Source organism: Hippichthys cyanospilos, chromosome 10, assembly GCF_059441005.1.
Source record: "Hippichthys cyanospilos isolate Australia breed blue-spotted pipefish chromosome 10, RoL_Hcya_1.0, whole genome shotgun sequence".
NCBI lineage: Eukaryota > Metazoa > Chordata > Actinopteri > Syngnathiformes > Syngnathidae > Hippichthys > Hippichthys cyanospilos.
In genome coordinates this window covers 13,527,234-13,540,537 of record NC_142378.1, presented here as the reverse complement: position 1 = coordinate 13,540,537, position 13,304 = coordinate 13,527,234, and the positions used below count along the sequence as shown (strand labels likewise).

Here is a 13,304-nt window from a genome sequence, read left to right as displayed (position 1 = left end):
ATGTTGAGATTGTGTTTAACGTTTTACTAAATATATTGTCAGCATAGTATAAAAGACAAGAAGGACATTTCTCCTATCTTTTGGGTTGTTAGTTTGACTACTTTTTGTACTAAGTCTTTATGCTCTTTGAAACTGCCACTTCCCACAGGTCAGTCTTGACAAAACAGACATCTGGTTTAACGGAAAGAGGCTCATATTTGTCCGTAAAGATAAGTGTGACGCATACTGTGTTGGTCATCTTTAGTACAGCACGCTCTATAATGACAAAAAGCACACACGCCTGTTTTTATTTGTTCACGTATTATATAAACTTATCAAGGTTTCTAATTTTTCCCCAAGGTGGGCTTGGTTTTAGTTTTTCCCCTTTCCCTTTTGGGCAGTTAATTCAGGGGATGTTGTTGTGGACTTGTGAAGCCCTTTGAGACTCTTCTGTGATTTGAGGCGATTTAACACATTTGACTTGACTAGTTTTTTTTTTTTTTTGTCATAACAATCTGTCGGCTCGATGAACTTTTGTCCCCTCATGCTTCTGCCAGCAAATGTCCCCCTGTAACGCAAGTGTTCTCTTCCGCAGTTCTCCCCAAGTGGCTTCAAGGACCTTCCGTTTCGGCCAATCTGATGAAGTGCCTCAGACCAGCTCAGATCTCGGCCAGCTTGCAGCCCAAGGAGGTACGCCGCCGCCACCCAGTTGTCATTTCTGTCAACGCGCTTGAAATAGCAAAACATTTCATGTGATCGTGGTCCTCTCCAGGTCTTGGCATGTTTGACAGCCCCTTGTTCCTCACATCTCATGAAGAGGAGTCTGGCGGACGTAGTGTTCCCACCGCACCACTACAAGTGGCAACCCCAGGTAACACTTTGCACACGCATTAGGAATCAGTACATTTCCTCTGACCTTTCTCCAAATGGTAGTTTTCTCTGAGGTGGTCCCACCAGACGCGGCAGAGCAGGCCTCTCAGTCGGTTCCGACGGTGAGCACGTCCACGCCCGGCCTGCTTGCGCCAGGCACAGCCAGTACAAGCGAGGAGAGAGACGACGTCTTCTTGGAGTCCGATCCTGATAAGTAAGACGCCATCTGTGTTGAGCCTATTAGACGAGACGGACGAGCATTGTAAAATAGACCCGAATCTGAATAGAATCAATTGGTGCCCTTACACTCGTGCATTTTCAAAGAGTATTTCAGTTTTGCATTAAGATTTCTAAAGTGCTTAAGTACTCCACTTGCTCCTGCCTCAAGACAAATGAACTACATCTTTTTTAATTTTAGTACTAATGTCAATTTTAGAAGATTGTCCTCGTGAACAAAAATGCTGCTTTTATTTAGGCTTGCTGGTTCCTATCCTAGCTGGCTTCGGGCAGTAGGCGGGGTACACCCTGAACTGGTTGCCAGCCAACAGCAGAGCACACAGAAACGAACAACCATTCACATATCCAATCACGCTTAAGGACAGTTCTGTGTCTCCGATACACCTGCCATGCATGTTTGTAGAGTGTGGGAGGCAGCCGGAGACAACCCACGTGAGTCTGGGGAGAACATGCAAACTTCACATAAAAATGTATTTGGTTCCATAAAATATGCACACCCTAAACCTAGTGTGTTGTCTGCCACTTTGGGTATTTTGATAGGAGTATGGGTAGGTTGTTGTCATAGTTGGGTAGTGTGGCACATTTTAATGTGGCCACATTTGGCTTCTCTTTGCAAAAACACTCCAAATCTGTGCGATTGTGAGAGCATCGCCTTTGCACAGCAATCTTCAGATCACCCGCGCAGGTGTTTGATAGGATAAAGGGAAAGCTTAAAAAAAATGTTTGGAACATTCCACAGGTGAACCTGTTAATGAAAAGTGGTAAACTGATGACGTGAAGAGTGGACACTTGGTTTGGACCTCTCTGAACCAATTTTCAAATGTCGGGCTTGAGCTGAGATATTTGGGGCAAACGCTTGAGGATCATAAAATATTGTCTTCCAGTAAAATGAAAAATGTGAATTTAAGGTGTATCTAACATGTCAGTTCCAGGCCAAGCGCTGAGAGTTCGGTGGACGCTGTGGTATCCCAGGATGATTTGGTAGAGCCAAGTCAGCCATCTGACACAGCTAGCTTGCCCTCCACCAGCCAAGAGCCTTCGTCCAGCTCTGCAGGTACACTCGGTGACTTAACATCACCACCTGACGTTCTGATGACACGGAAGTCACCGTCCTTTTGTATGATGCATGGCAGATACCAGCAGCGCCCCGACTCGGGCTGCACCCAGCAGACAGTTGCAGCGTTGGCCAGGGAGCCGCGGCGGACGCGCCAAGAGAGGAGGTAGCATTTCAGAGATGGACTCTTGTGTTTCAAATAAAAATAAGTGTGTGATTCTTCAGTTTAAAAATAGTTTGGATTCACTTATGAGATTTGAGCTCTTATTCAGGTCCACATTCGTTAGTTTTTAATCTTATTTTTTGTTTAACTGAAAAAAGATGTGGAGAAAAAAAAATTGCAATTAAAAATATTTCAGAATAAAAAAAAAAATCTGGTTCAGAAAAGATTACATGCAACTGAAGAAAAGAACTTAAATCAACCCTGCTCCTTGAGGGCCGGCGTCCTGGATTTTTTTTTTTTATACCTCCATACGATAAGACACCCGATTCAAATGATCAAGATCATTATCCAGTTCTGCATACCTTGCTGATTGTCTGACCATTTGAATCAGGTGAGTTGCCGCTGGGAGACATACAAAACAAGAGACTGGCTCCCATTTCACCCGTATTTTTATTTTCAATTTAGATTTTTAAACATTCGAGATCAACACATGACTTTTTAGTTTTATGGGGGGATTTGTTTATTTTTTTTTTAGTACAAACGTAATGTAATACTATAATTTCCTACCTGATATGGAAAATGTTATTGGGTGTTTTGTAAGGTCCAAATTTGTTAAAAGTTGGCATTTTGTTAGCTATAATAACCAAAAATCATTTTGAAAAAGTGTTTTTGAATTGTACTTGTAATTGGACTTACAGTCCTGCACTTTCAAAGCTACAAGAAAAGAGCCATGCTTCCAAATGGACTTTTTTTTTTTTTTATTGCACATCATATATACAGTTAGCAGAGTGTAATGATGAAAATGTTGACATTTCTTTGCAGAGTGTAATGATGAAAATGTTGACATTTCTTTGCATGCGTTTTAAAGTTGTATATTTTCATTGGTAGACTTGAGATGCAGTTTATTCAGCCACTGTATGTACTGTTAAAACCTGCAGCGTGTATTCCAACAGGTCAAGCGTTTCCTTCCCGAGGAATCCATGGCAGACGCATCGCCAGATGAAGCTCCCGAATGGAAACCCTGACCAAGATTGAGTCAGTCTTCGCATTATTGTTCAGTTGTACGCAAGCATTTTGTTTTTACATTTCTTTAAAAATAAATCAAGTTTTGATCAAAATGTAGGCTGAAGTCATGTGCTTTTTAAAAAATGTTAGTCAAAGTTCGAAACCAGTCCAGCATGAAGGCTTCTTGATTTGATCCTCAGAGTGTTTTTGGACAATTGATGAAGTTGTTGTTTTGAGCAGATGATGGGTTTTCTCTCGGTGAAGTGACAACGGGCCGCTCGCCATCCAGCCTAATATTGTAGGATTTCGCTGCAAGGGAAACATTTGAACTTGTTATAGTAGAACAGCAGATTAGTAGTTATATGGGGTGTTCGGGTGGCAACAGGAGCGTTTACTGATTTGTGTTTTGTTTGTTTGTTTGTTTTGCCTGTGTAAGTTGTCATGGTATAAAATCCGGCCACACATCATCTACAGCTGCAGCGTTTTCTAGGTAACTTGAGCCAAGAGACGCCAACCAATTGCAGGGCACATGGCGATAGCCGACCCATTCACATCCATTAACAATTTTTAGTCTTCACAGTCAATATGGGGTGTGTGAGTACAATGGTTATATAACAATGAAATCAAGAACATTGCACTTCACATTACTACGTTTTCAAGCTTCTAAGTTGTGCCGTGCACTGCAATGGAACTTTGACTGCGGTCAGAACAGCAATAAACTTTTTTTTTTTTTAAACACCCACCACGTCTGGCACACCCAAACACACATGCTCCCCTTACTAGCCTCCTCATAAATGAGTTTAAAATGTGTTTTGGAGGTGATGCTCTACGATTACTTACTTCTAGAAAAGACATAGTATTTGTAGCCCTCCGGTTCCCGGTAACTGGGGACAGAAACCGCCGAGGTGATGGTGGTGGGGAATCCTCGCCAGGTCGTCCGGATGTTGATTGTGGGTCCCAAAAGTGACGCTGGAAACAAATTGGTTACGTCAAAAACAACGTTAACGTCACATGCTTCAGATTTCTCGTAAATTGCGCTGGGGCCCCTCCATGTGTTAGGTCTCACAGGATCAGGTTGTCCCTTCTAAGTTGATGCATGACTCATTTTCCAGAAAGCTGTGTTGAAACTCAAAAATGGCCTGCGCGAGTTCACCGTGTTTTTGCTCCGTTTGCAACCGCTGTGACATTTACCATACAATTTCACCAGTGCTTTAAGTGGGGAACAAAATTAATTTTGGTAATCTCAAGTAAATTAGGCAGTTGTTCAAAGTGTGTCATTAAGGTAAGGGTTTTATAAATAAATCGATAATAGATGATGAATGTAAACATTCTGCCTGAATTTGAAATGTTTGAATGCACCTCATGTCTCGCAAGCAACTTGAGAAGTCAATGCATCTGTTGGTGAATTCCTTCTCAAATGGTGAGGCAGGCCCCCCTGAGGAGGCGCAGACGACCCCAGGGAAAATACATTTTTTTTGGCTTTTTGCTATGTGAAAAGTAATTGCAATAAGGATTGGCATAATTTTTTTCCAGGCGCTTTGATGCACTTTGTTAGTTTATTTTCAGTTTTAGACTAAGCTGTAACCTGTATAACCCTGCATACAGTCAACAGTAATTGAAAGATGAATTGTATAGCTTTTTTTTTTAAATGTTAAAAAGGATACAGTTTTAGGTAGGGCTAGGTAAGTAATCAAATTGTATTATCATTGTATATCATTGTGAATTGTTGTATTTTATAGTGTATTTTTTTCTCAGACGCCAGGGAGTAGCACCTCTATTTTCATTGTAGTAATACAGTGACAATAAAGGTGATTCTGATTTTAATCGCCATCACAATATAACACAGCGTTTCTTAACTCAAAGTGCATTTATAAGGCTCACATTAAATCATGAATGTCTCAGTCAGTTGTGAAGTGGTGTTATTCTTACCTGCGTGGCGTATTACTCGGTTACGAACTGTGTAAATAGCGTAAACTGGTTTCTTATTGCATGATGGACTGGAGCCAAATTGATATGAATATTTCTGCACCAATCCCCCTGGAAGAATCAACAGAGTTGTTATGAGTTCATAAATCAATAAACGTGTCGAAACACAATATTTCTTTCATAACTGAAAAGTGGGTCACCTCTTTTGAAAAAATAGACAGATTCTCTTCTTCTGCGGTACTGAGGCACAGACAGAGCGGCTGTGATGTGACCTCGTAGTCCATCAAAGCCCGTCTCAACAACTTTTGGATATCCCGGGTCCAAATTATTGTTCTCAAATCTCCAGTACTGGTTTCCCTGGAAATGACATGATACTCATACATGAAACAACAATGCTTCCCGGTGATTTTTTTTTTTTTTTAATGTAGGATTAGTGAGATGAAGCCACACAATTGACCTTGAAGATGTATGTTTTCCCCTGACAATTGCAACGGGTGAACACAGTGTCAATGGGGGACGGGACGCCCCACGATTGTGTGATGTCACGCGCTGGACCTGGCACCCTGTTTCTATCCAAAAACCAGTAGTAGTGACCTGTGGATCAGAACGTGAACACCTATTAGACTAGTCCACCTACATATGACAACCTCGAAGAAAATACGTTGTCTGATTCTATGATAGTCATAAAACGGTCAAATAATTTTCAAGTCAGACCATTGATAAGGATGCTACTCCAAAGCTTTTTCCTCCCTGACATGTAAATCAAGCGCCGTCAAAATGACAGCCATAGTATAAACAATGTTGTTTAAAAAAATAGCAAATTATATTTTTGTAACCACAGTGAATGAACATCTGTAGTTTTTCAAATATTTTTTCCATTAAAATAATTTCTGGCACCAACCTCTGAAAACCACAATTGTGCCGTTCCTCAGGGTGGTGACTGCATTGGCAGGACGTCCGCTGCACAAGTTTGTGTCATTGTTGTCATCTGGAAATAAAGACATCTTTAATAAAACAAAAACATCGCTGTGGGGAAATGGAAAACAAATATTCTAACCACAACTTAATGAAAAAGGTGGGTGGTTCTGGGCATTGAACAGATTTTTGTTTTAATACTTCATTGTTTTTCTTTTTAGCTGTTAACGCCATTCACAATGTGGGAAACCACAAGCTAAGCGTCTTTAATGTTTGTACTTCATGGGAATTTCCCAGAGGTGGTGGGCATCTTACACATTTTTGCTGGTCCGTCACTCATCATTCGGCCCCATCATCATCGGTCCGACGTTTTTTTCAAGCCAAGCCAGATTTTTATTGTCGGCCTGTTCTTTCGTTGTTTTATTTTACCCACACTTTCGTTGTCAGTCACCATGAGGTGGACATTATACACAATTTTTGCTGGTTTGTCATTCTTTGTTCATAGGCAAAATGCGCCATCATTGACAGAATGCCCACCTCTGCTTGTAAGTGTGCACTGCAATGGCAAACTTAAAACCGCCAACCGTCACTACTTGATTTGACTTTTTTTTTCTTCTCGTTCGTCTGCAAAACGGCCGTTCGTCGGTAACGGACCGACAGACTGGCCGTCAGAGGTGACAGAATGCCCACCATTGAAATATGCATTTACCAGTAACTAATATAACTAAATAACTAAAAACAAATCAGATCATTAGTGTGATGAGAAAAAAAATAGTGGCAAAGGCCACACCTCTGAAAAACCCTCAGGGAATATTTCGACAACAGACATGGAAATAATAATAAATAATAACAAAATATATTTCTGGCATTGAGCTACAGCCTCGTAAGTCCCACTTTTCACACGCGGGTGTTAATTTTACAAACTGTTGACTTGAAGTGTGGAAAATTGCTTACAAACTTTCACAATGCAATAATGGCTGGAACAAACTTGCCATTTTTGGGGTCTACTGATTTTAGTAGTATAAGGATCCCGCCCCATACCAGCGTCATCGATCTTAATCATACCCTCTGTATGCACTTAACTATGAACTTTTAAAACGTTTCACTTTCTCCAAGTCCTCCTTTGGTAGATGTGCAATGAAAAATATTCATTGCTACTTTAAGGCTTCATTTGTGTTTATACTCTTAAAATGATTTCCTGTACTCACAGCCAAGTGTTTACCTGCTTGGAAGTCTCTTGCAGTATCTGCAGTCAGCACTGCGTTCACTGGCTTAATGCCAGGTTGGACAGCAGGTTTATTATCCACAGGGGCTGCAGTCACCAGAGGACGGATGGGGTTTGGCTTGTCTTGTGGTTTGGGGGTGGTTTCGGATGACTCGGGACTGTTGGTTTTTTGGGTTTCTGTTACCGACGCGATGGAAGGTTCTGTCGGTGTAACCTGATCTTTAGAATCACCTTGTGATGCATCTGTGAGCGAGGGTTTAACGGTCGTTGTGGCGTCCGAGCTCACCATAGAAACACTAGTGGAGGAATTCTCAGGGCCTGGTAGTGAAACTGAAGTGGTTGTGCTTGATGCCGGGACCGCCTGTGTCGAATCGGGGATGGTGGGTGTCTCTGAGCTTTCTGCTTCGGGGGAGGAGTCTTGCAAAGGATTCTGTGAAACTGAAGCTGTGGATGACTCTTGTGTGGGTTTTGATGGCAATGCAAGTGTGGATGACTCTTGTGAGGGCTCTGCTGATGGTACTCTAGATGTAGATGACTCCTGTGAGGGTTCTGCTGATGGCACCGAAAATGTAGATGACACTTGTGAGGGTTCAACTGATGGTACTGAAGATGTGAATGACTCTTGTGAGGGTTCTGCTGTTGGTACCGAAGATGTGAATGACTCTCGTGAGGGTTCTGCTGATGGTACTGAAGATGTGGATGACTCTTGTGGGGGTTCTGCTGATGGCACAGAGGATGTAGAAGACTCTTGGGAGGGTTCTGATGATGGCATCGAAGATGTGGATGACTCTTGTGAGGGTTCTCCTGATGGTACTGAAGATGTGGATGACTCTTGTGAGGGTTCTACTGATGGTACTGAAGATGTAGATGACTCTTGTGGGGGTTCTGCTGATGGCACAGAAGAGGTGGAAGACTCTTGTGAGGGCTCTGCTGATGGCATCAAAGATGTGGATGACTCTTGTGAGGGTTCTGCTGATGGTACTGAAGATGTGGATGACTCTTGTGAGGGTTCTGCTGATGGTACTGAAGATGTGGATGACTCTTGTGAGGGTTCTGCTGATGGCATCGAAGATGTGGATGACTCTTGTGAGGGTTCTGCTGTTGGTACTGAAGATGTGGATGACTTTTGTGGGGCTTCTGATGATGGCACAGAGGAGGTGGAAGACTCTTGGGAGGGCTCTGCTGATGGTATCAAAGATGTGGATGACTCTTGTGAGGGTTCTGCTGATGGTACTGAAGATGTGGATGACTCTTGTGAGGGTTCTGCTGATAGCATCAAAGATGTGGATGACTCTTGTGAGGGTTCTGCAGATGGTACCGAAGATGTAGTTGCATCTTGTGAGGGTTCTGCTGATGGCATCAAAGATGTGGATGACTCATGTGAGGGTTCTACAGATGGTACTGAAGATGAATTTGCCTCTTGTGAAGGTTCTGCAGATGGTACTGAAGATATAGTTGCATCTTGTGAGGGATCTGGCGAAGGCACCAATGATGTGGAAGATTCTTTTGGGGCTACAGTTGTATCTACATTAGGAACTGCTGTTGAAAATGAGGGTGTGCCGTCTGTTTTTTCAGATGCCACTTCAGTCAAAGCAATGGTCTGTGCACTTGATCCTGTCTCCTGCTGTGTTGTGTCAGCTGTGGGAGAAGGATCTTGTTCGATCCCCGAAGTCAAAGTAGGTTGATTGGAAACTTGCTCGGCTGCCGTGGTGGCTTGTGAAGATATTGTTCCTGAGTCTGGTAAAGTGGTAACAGCACTGCTATCTGGAAGTGCAGGAACAACATAAGAGAATGACTTATCTGTTATAAAGGTCCAGGAACTAAAGTATAGTGGACCTTCTAACATGTGAACTGTCAGTGCTTCACCAATTCAGTTTCAAGGATTCCAGAACCTGAACTGTCCAACTGAAACAGGCAGATGAGGTTGATTTCAATTTCAACTGAAACATCAGACTTTCACTGGAGTTTCTACTTAATATAGCTTCTTCAATTTTTGCCTAAAACTGTGAACCTCAAACATCAAGTTACAACCCATCCTAACAGAATCTTTACACACCTTCATTCTCGGCCATGTCAACGGTGGTTGACCCGACCTCATCTTCGGAAGTTGTTGTCGCCAATGAAACCGTCTCCGTGCTTGCCTGCGGAATGTCTGTGATCGTGGTGGCTTGAGTGGAGATTGCATCCAGTGGCTCAGTTTGAGATGAGCCATACCCGCTAGTGCTCTCCGGCGTGGGACTTTCTTCTAGATCTGCAGTGTATGACTGATCATTACTGGGAATGGTCTCATTGTAAACATCTGCATCCAAATGTTTTAATTTAAAAACACAGCTACACTTAGATGTCACCTTCACAAGAGAATAATGATTTTTTTTTCCCATAAACTTGCTCACCATCATTGACATCATCTTGTGGAAATGATGTCGGACTCAGCAGGCCTTCATCTGTCATGGGAAAATATGAAACAAATATATGAATGCCCACGCCTAAATGAATTCTTTCAAAATTCAGACAATTACATCTATGAGAGCAAAACATGGAAGAACATATGGAATTGATTCACTCTTCTGGAAAGTTTTTTTTTTTTCCCAAAATGATGGAATATATCTGTGGAAAATGTGCTCCATTCATCCATAACAACATTTGTGAAGGTGATATAGTATGACCCCCCCCCCCCCCCCCCCCCCCAAAAAAAAGAAAAAGAAAACTAATCACGCAATCATGGACCTGGCATTGCATAATGGTGTAGCAGTTATGCTGGAAAAACACCATTTTCAGAGATTATACGGTGTGTTTAATTATGTGTTTTTGTCCATTTAATCACATTCATAACCTTACTGTTTTGCTTTTGCCTGAACATGAAAGTCTGCCTATTAGCACCCCACACTCTGACAGCACTGTTCTTTTGTGTTACTGTTGGCCACTCAAGCTTGTTCTTCTTGGCCTGTTCTGCAAGGTGACCAAACCACAGTTAGAGAAGCTCAGTCACTCACGAATATCCTTAAATAAGTCTTGCTCATATTAAAAACAGATGAGCTCAAGCATATTTTCGAAGACCTTGGAATCCACTGCTGGACTCCATCCATCAATCCATCCATCAGTTATAGCTCTTGTTCATTAGGGTTATGGGTCAACTACATAGATGCACATCAACTAAATTTTTTCCTCAGGTCATTTTGTGGAGAAAGCAAAGTTTGTTGAGCAACCACTTACACCTAAATAGCGCTGGTGTTGAGCCAAAACCTCTTAAGTCATAATTTGGTAAGCTTCTTATTTTTTCAAAACTCTCTACTACTGGTCAGTCCACATGGTGGGTGCTATTTTTATTTTAAAAATTATTGACCAATCTAAAGTATTGCAAAATGGCTTGCTCTATTTTGATGATGCAACATTAAAGGTGGAAACAACTTGCTGTTTTTAGGGTCTTCTGAAAAGTGTCTATTTTGGAGGTACAAGGTTTGGGGCTGACACCAGAGCTAAGGAAACATCAATGTTTTCATTAATATGAAGAAGCCAAAAAAATTTAGGGGGTAGTGGAGGCAACTAAGGGGAGAACATGCCACAAAGGAAGACCAAAGTAGAGGTTCAAAAGAAAGGGATGTTAAACACCATGCCGTAGTGGGACATTGAACTAAATTTCAAATAGTTACCTTCATCATTTCCCCCAGTGAGTGCCGAAGATTGCTGTTCTGCCTCAGTTTCCTCTGTTGGAATATTGATGAATGAATATTAGTTGGAGTCACCAAATACAGTATTATAAGCAAGACATTACACATATGATATACTGTATATTCAGTTCAGATCAAGCTTTCTGTCAAGGGAAGTACAGTATACCTTTGGGGATTTTAGCATCTACATTATCACATGAACTACTCGTCCCTGGTGCTGATGCATTGGCTGCTCCATTGTTTTCCTCTGTGGTAATTGTTCAGACAGAAAATAACATTAACCCAATGTGTTGGAGTAGATTCCTGCATGCGTTGCAGGATACATGCTTGTCATGCAGGACTACTTTCCACTATACTACTATTTCTATCATTTTTGCCTATTCTACTTTATTGTGTTATCATGCAAGGTAATTGTTCTCATGGTCGGTTATACAGCCAATGCACTGCAGTTTCTGCTGTTTCTCTATCAGAAGCTCTACACTGGTCATGCTGAATATGTCAGACAAAGCTTGCCTTCTGCATCACAGTGGATCTTGTAATCTGGACAACACTGCTTGAATTTAACACAATCAGAGTCACAGCTACACAGTTGGCCTCTCTTGAATGATTCCCCACATCGACCTCTACAGGAGTTCTCTGTGGCAGATAAATAGATGACACACCAGCAAAGTGAGCTATAGCAAATGATCGTAGTTTGTAACACAGCACATATGCAGTGAGATTGTTTTTATCCTTGAAGAATATTTTACATACATTATCGGCGCTTCAATCCAGTATGCTGGTACCTATTGTTAATATTATAAAATATTTTAAAAGCCTTTGTTTCCCATACTGTGGCCTGCGATAGTAAGTGTTTGGGGTGTCAAAATAACAGATTCATTGCAATCCATTAATTAGTCACAGTTAAAGAATATACTTTTAATTGCGTTATCCTATTTTTTCCATCTCTAACTTTATGATTTCTGTATGTTGATTGGATCAGTTTTTCGCGCAAGGCTTCTTGTGCTTGGGTTGTTGGAGGCTGGAAAGCAAAGGTCAATTCCAGCCTAAAGCAGTGGTCCCCAACCCCCGGTTGGTACCGGGCCGCGTGGGCTGCACCCGAAATGGTGTTTTGGAGATGATTTACCGATAGTTTAACAGTTCATATGTTTGTGCTTGGTCTTTGTCTTTTTTGGCGCCGCCTCTAGCCGCTGTTGATATTACATACGTAGTGAAAAGGACGATGTGGTTTTTAGATCTAGCACGTGTATGTTGTGTATAAATGAACCATTGCTTAATCTGGGGTTTGAGGGTTTGATCAAATATAGCGAAACCATCCATCCATCCAATTTCTAAAGCTGCTTATCCTCACATGGGTCACAGGCTTGCTGGTGCCTATCCCAGCTGGCTTCGGGCAGTAGACGGGGGACACCCTGAACTGGTTGCCAGCCAATTGCAGGGCACACAGAAACAAACAAGCATTCAATTGCAGGGCACACAGAAACAAACAAGCATTCACACACCCAATCACACCTAAGGACAATTTAGTATGTCCAATACATCTGCCTGCATGGTTTTTTTTTTCTTAGAGTGTGAGAGTAAGCTGGAGTGCCCAGAAAAAACATAAACAGGCTTGGGGAAAACATGTAAACTCCACAGCCAGAGGGTGGTGGATTTGAACTCGGGTCCCCGAACTGTGAGGCAGACATGCTAACCACTGCATTACCAAGCCGCCTCGGGAAACCGTTACTCAAGTATAAAGTGAAAATACACATTCCACTCACTTGTGGTGCATTCAGATTCAAAGTCAAAGCAGCATTCGCCGTAGACCACGCAGCTGTAGTCACATTGGCACAGGTAACCTCTGTAGTACTCATGACCACATCTTCCTCTGCAACTAGCTGTTTATGAGAAGAGAGCATTGAATTACGGGAAAACTGAGAGAAGAGATAGTACACAGAGGACTGTTTGGTAAATGATTGCCACAACGGTAAACAAAGAGCGCTAACAACCACGTCATTAATGATTAACAACCACGTCATTAATGATGTGTTTAGTGCCAGCATGCACCTACAGTAAAAGTCACCATATCAATAAAGCATCATACTCACTTTGGCTTACAATAGGAGTCAAGGCACCAGCCAGTAGAAGAAGTGAACACGGAGTCATCCAAGACATTCTCTTGTATACCTGAGAGTAAGCACATTAAATACTAAAAGTAAATGACTGGAACTCCTGCACACACACAAAAAAAAACGTATCCCTACAAAGTATAAATTCCTT

At 41.9% G+C, this 13,304-nt stretch overlaps 2 protein-coding genes across 5 annotated transcripts in view; one reads left to right on the top strand and one right to left on the bottom strand.

Moving 5' to 3' along the window:
* The window catches only part of tprb (translocated promoter region b, nuclear basket protein), a 25,314-nt gene extending 21,893 nt beyond the window's left edge, over nt 1-3,421 (top strand). For all 3 annotated transcript variants that reach the window (XM_088425230.1, XM_088425229.1, XM_088425228.1), the window contains exons 46-51: nt 575-669; nt 752-850; nt 913-1,063; nt 2,013-2,140; nt 2,220-2,306; nt 3,257-3,421. In XM_088425230.1, coding sequence (XP_088281356.1) covers nt 575-669; nt 752-850; nt 913-1,063; nt 2,013-2,140; nt 2,220-2,306; nt 3,257-3,306 — 610 coding nt within the window. In that variant the 3' untranslated portion in view covers nt 3,307-3,421. The remainder of the gene's footprint in view (nt 1-574; nt 670-751; nt 851-912; nt 1,064-2,012; nt 2,141-2,219; nt 2,307-3,256) is intronic.
* prg4b (proteoglycan 4b) lies at nt 3,053-13,304 on the bottom strand. 2 transcript variants are annotated; one of them, XM_088425231.1, is made up of 13 exons: nt 13,133-13,304; nt 12,806-12,922; nt 11,556-11,678; nt 11,025-11,078; nt 9,768-9,818; nt 9,431-9,625; nt 7,372-9,138; nt 6,136-6,222; nt 5,692-5,828; nt 5,435-5,591; nt 5,238-5,345; nt 4,149-4,277; nt 3,053-3,617 (listed from the first exon to the last, which is right to left on the bottom strand). In XM_088425231.1, the coding sequence occupies exons 1-13, from the start codon at nt 13,197-13,199 to the stop codon at nt 3,505-3,507; spliced, it is 3,105 nt and encodes a 1,034-aa protein (XP_088281357.1). In that variant the 5' UTR covers nt 13,200-13,304; the 3' UTR covers nt 3,053-3,504. The 2 variants fall into 2 exon arrangements, with proteins under 2 accessions (XP_088281357.1, XP_088281359.1); XM_088425233.1 differs by lacking the exon at nt 11,556-11,678.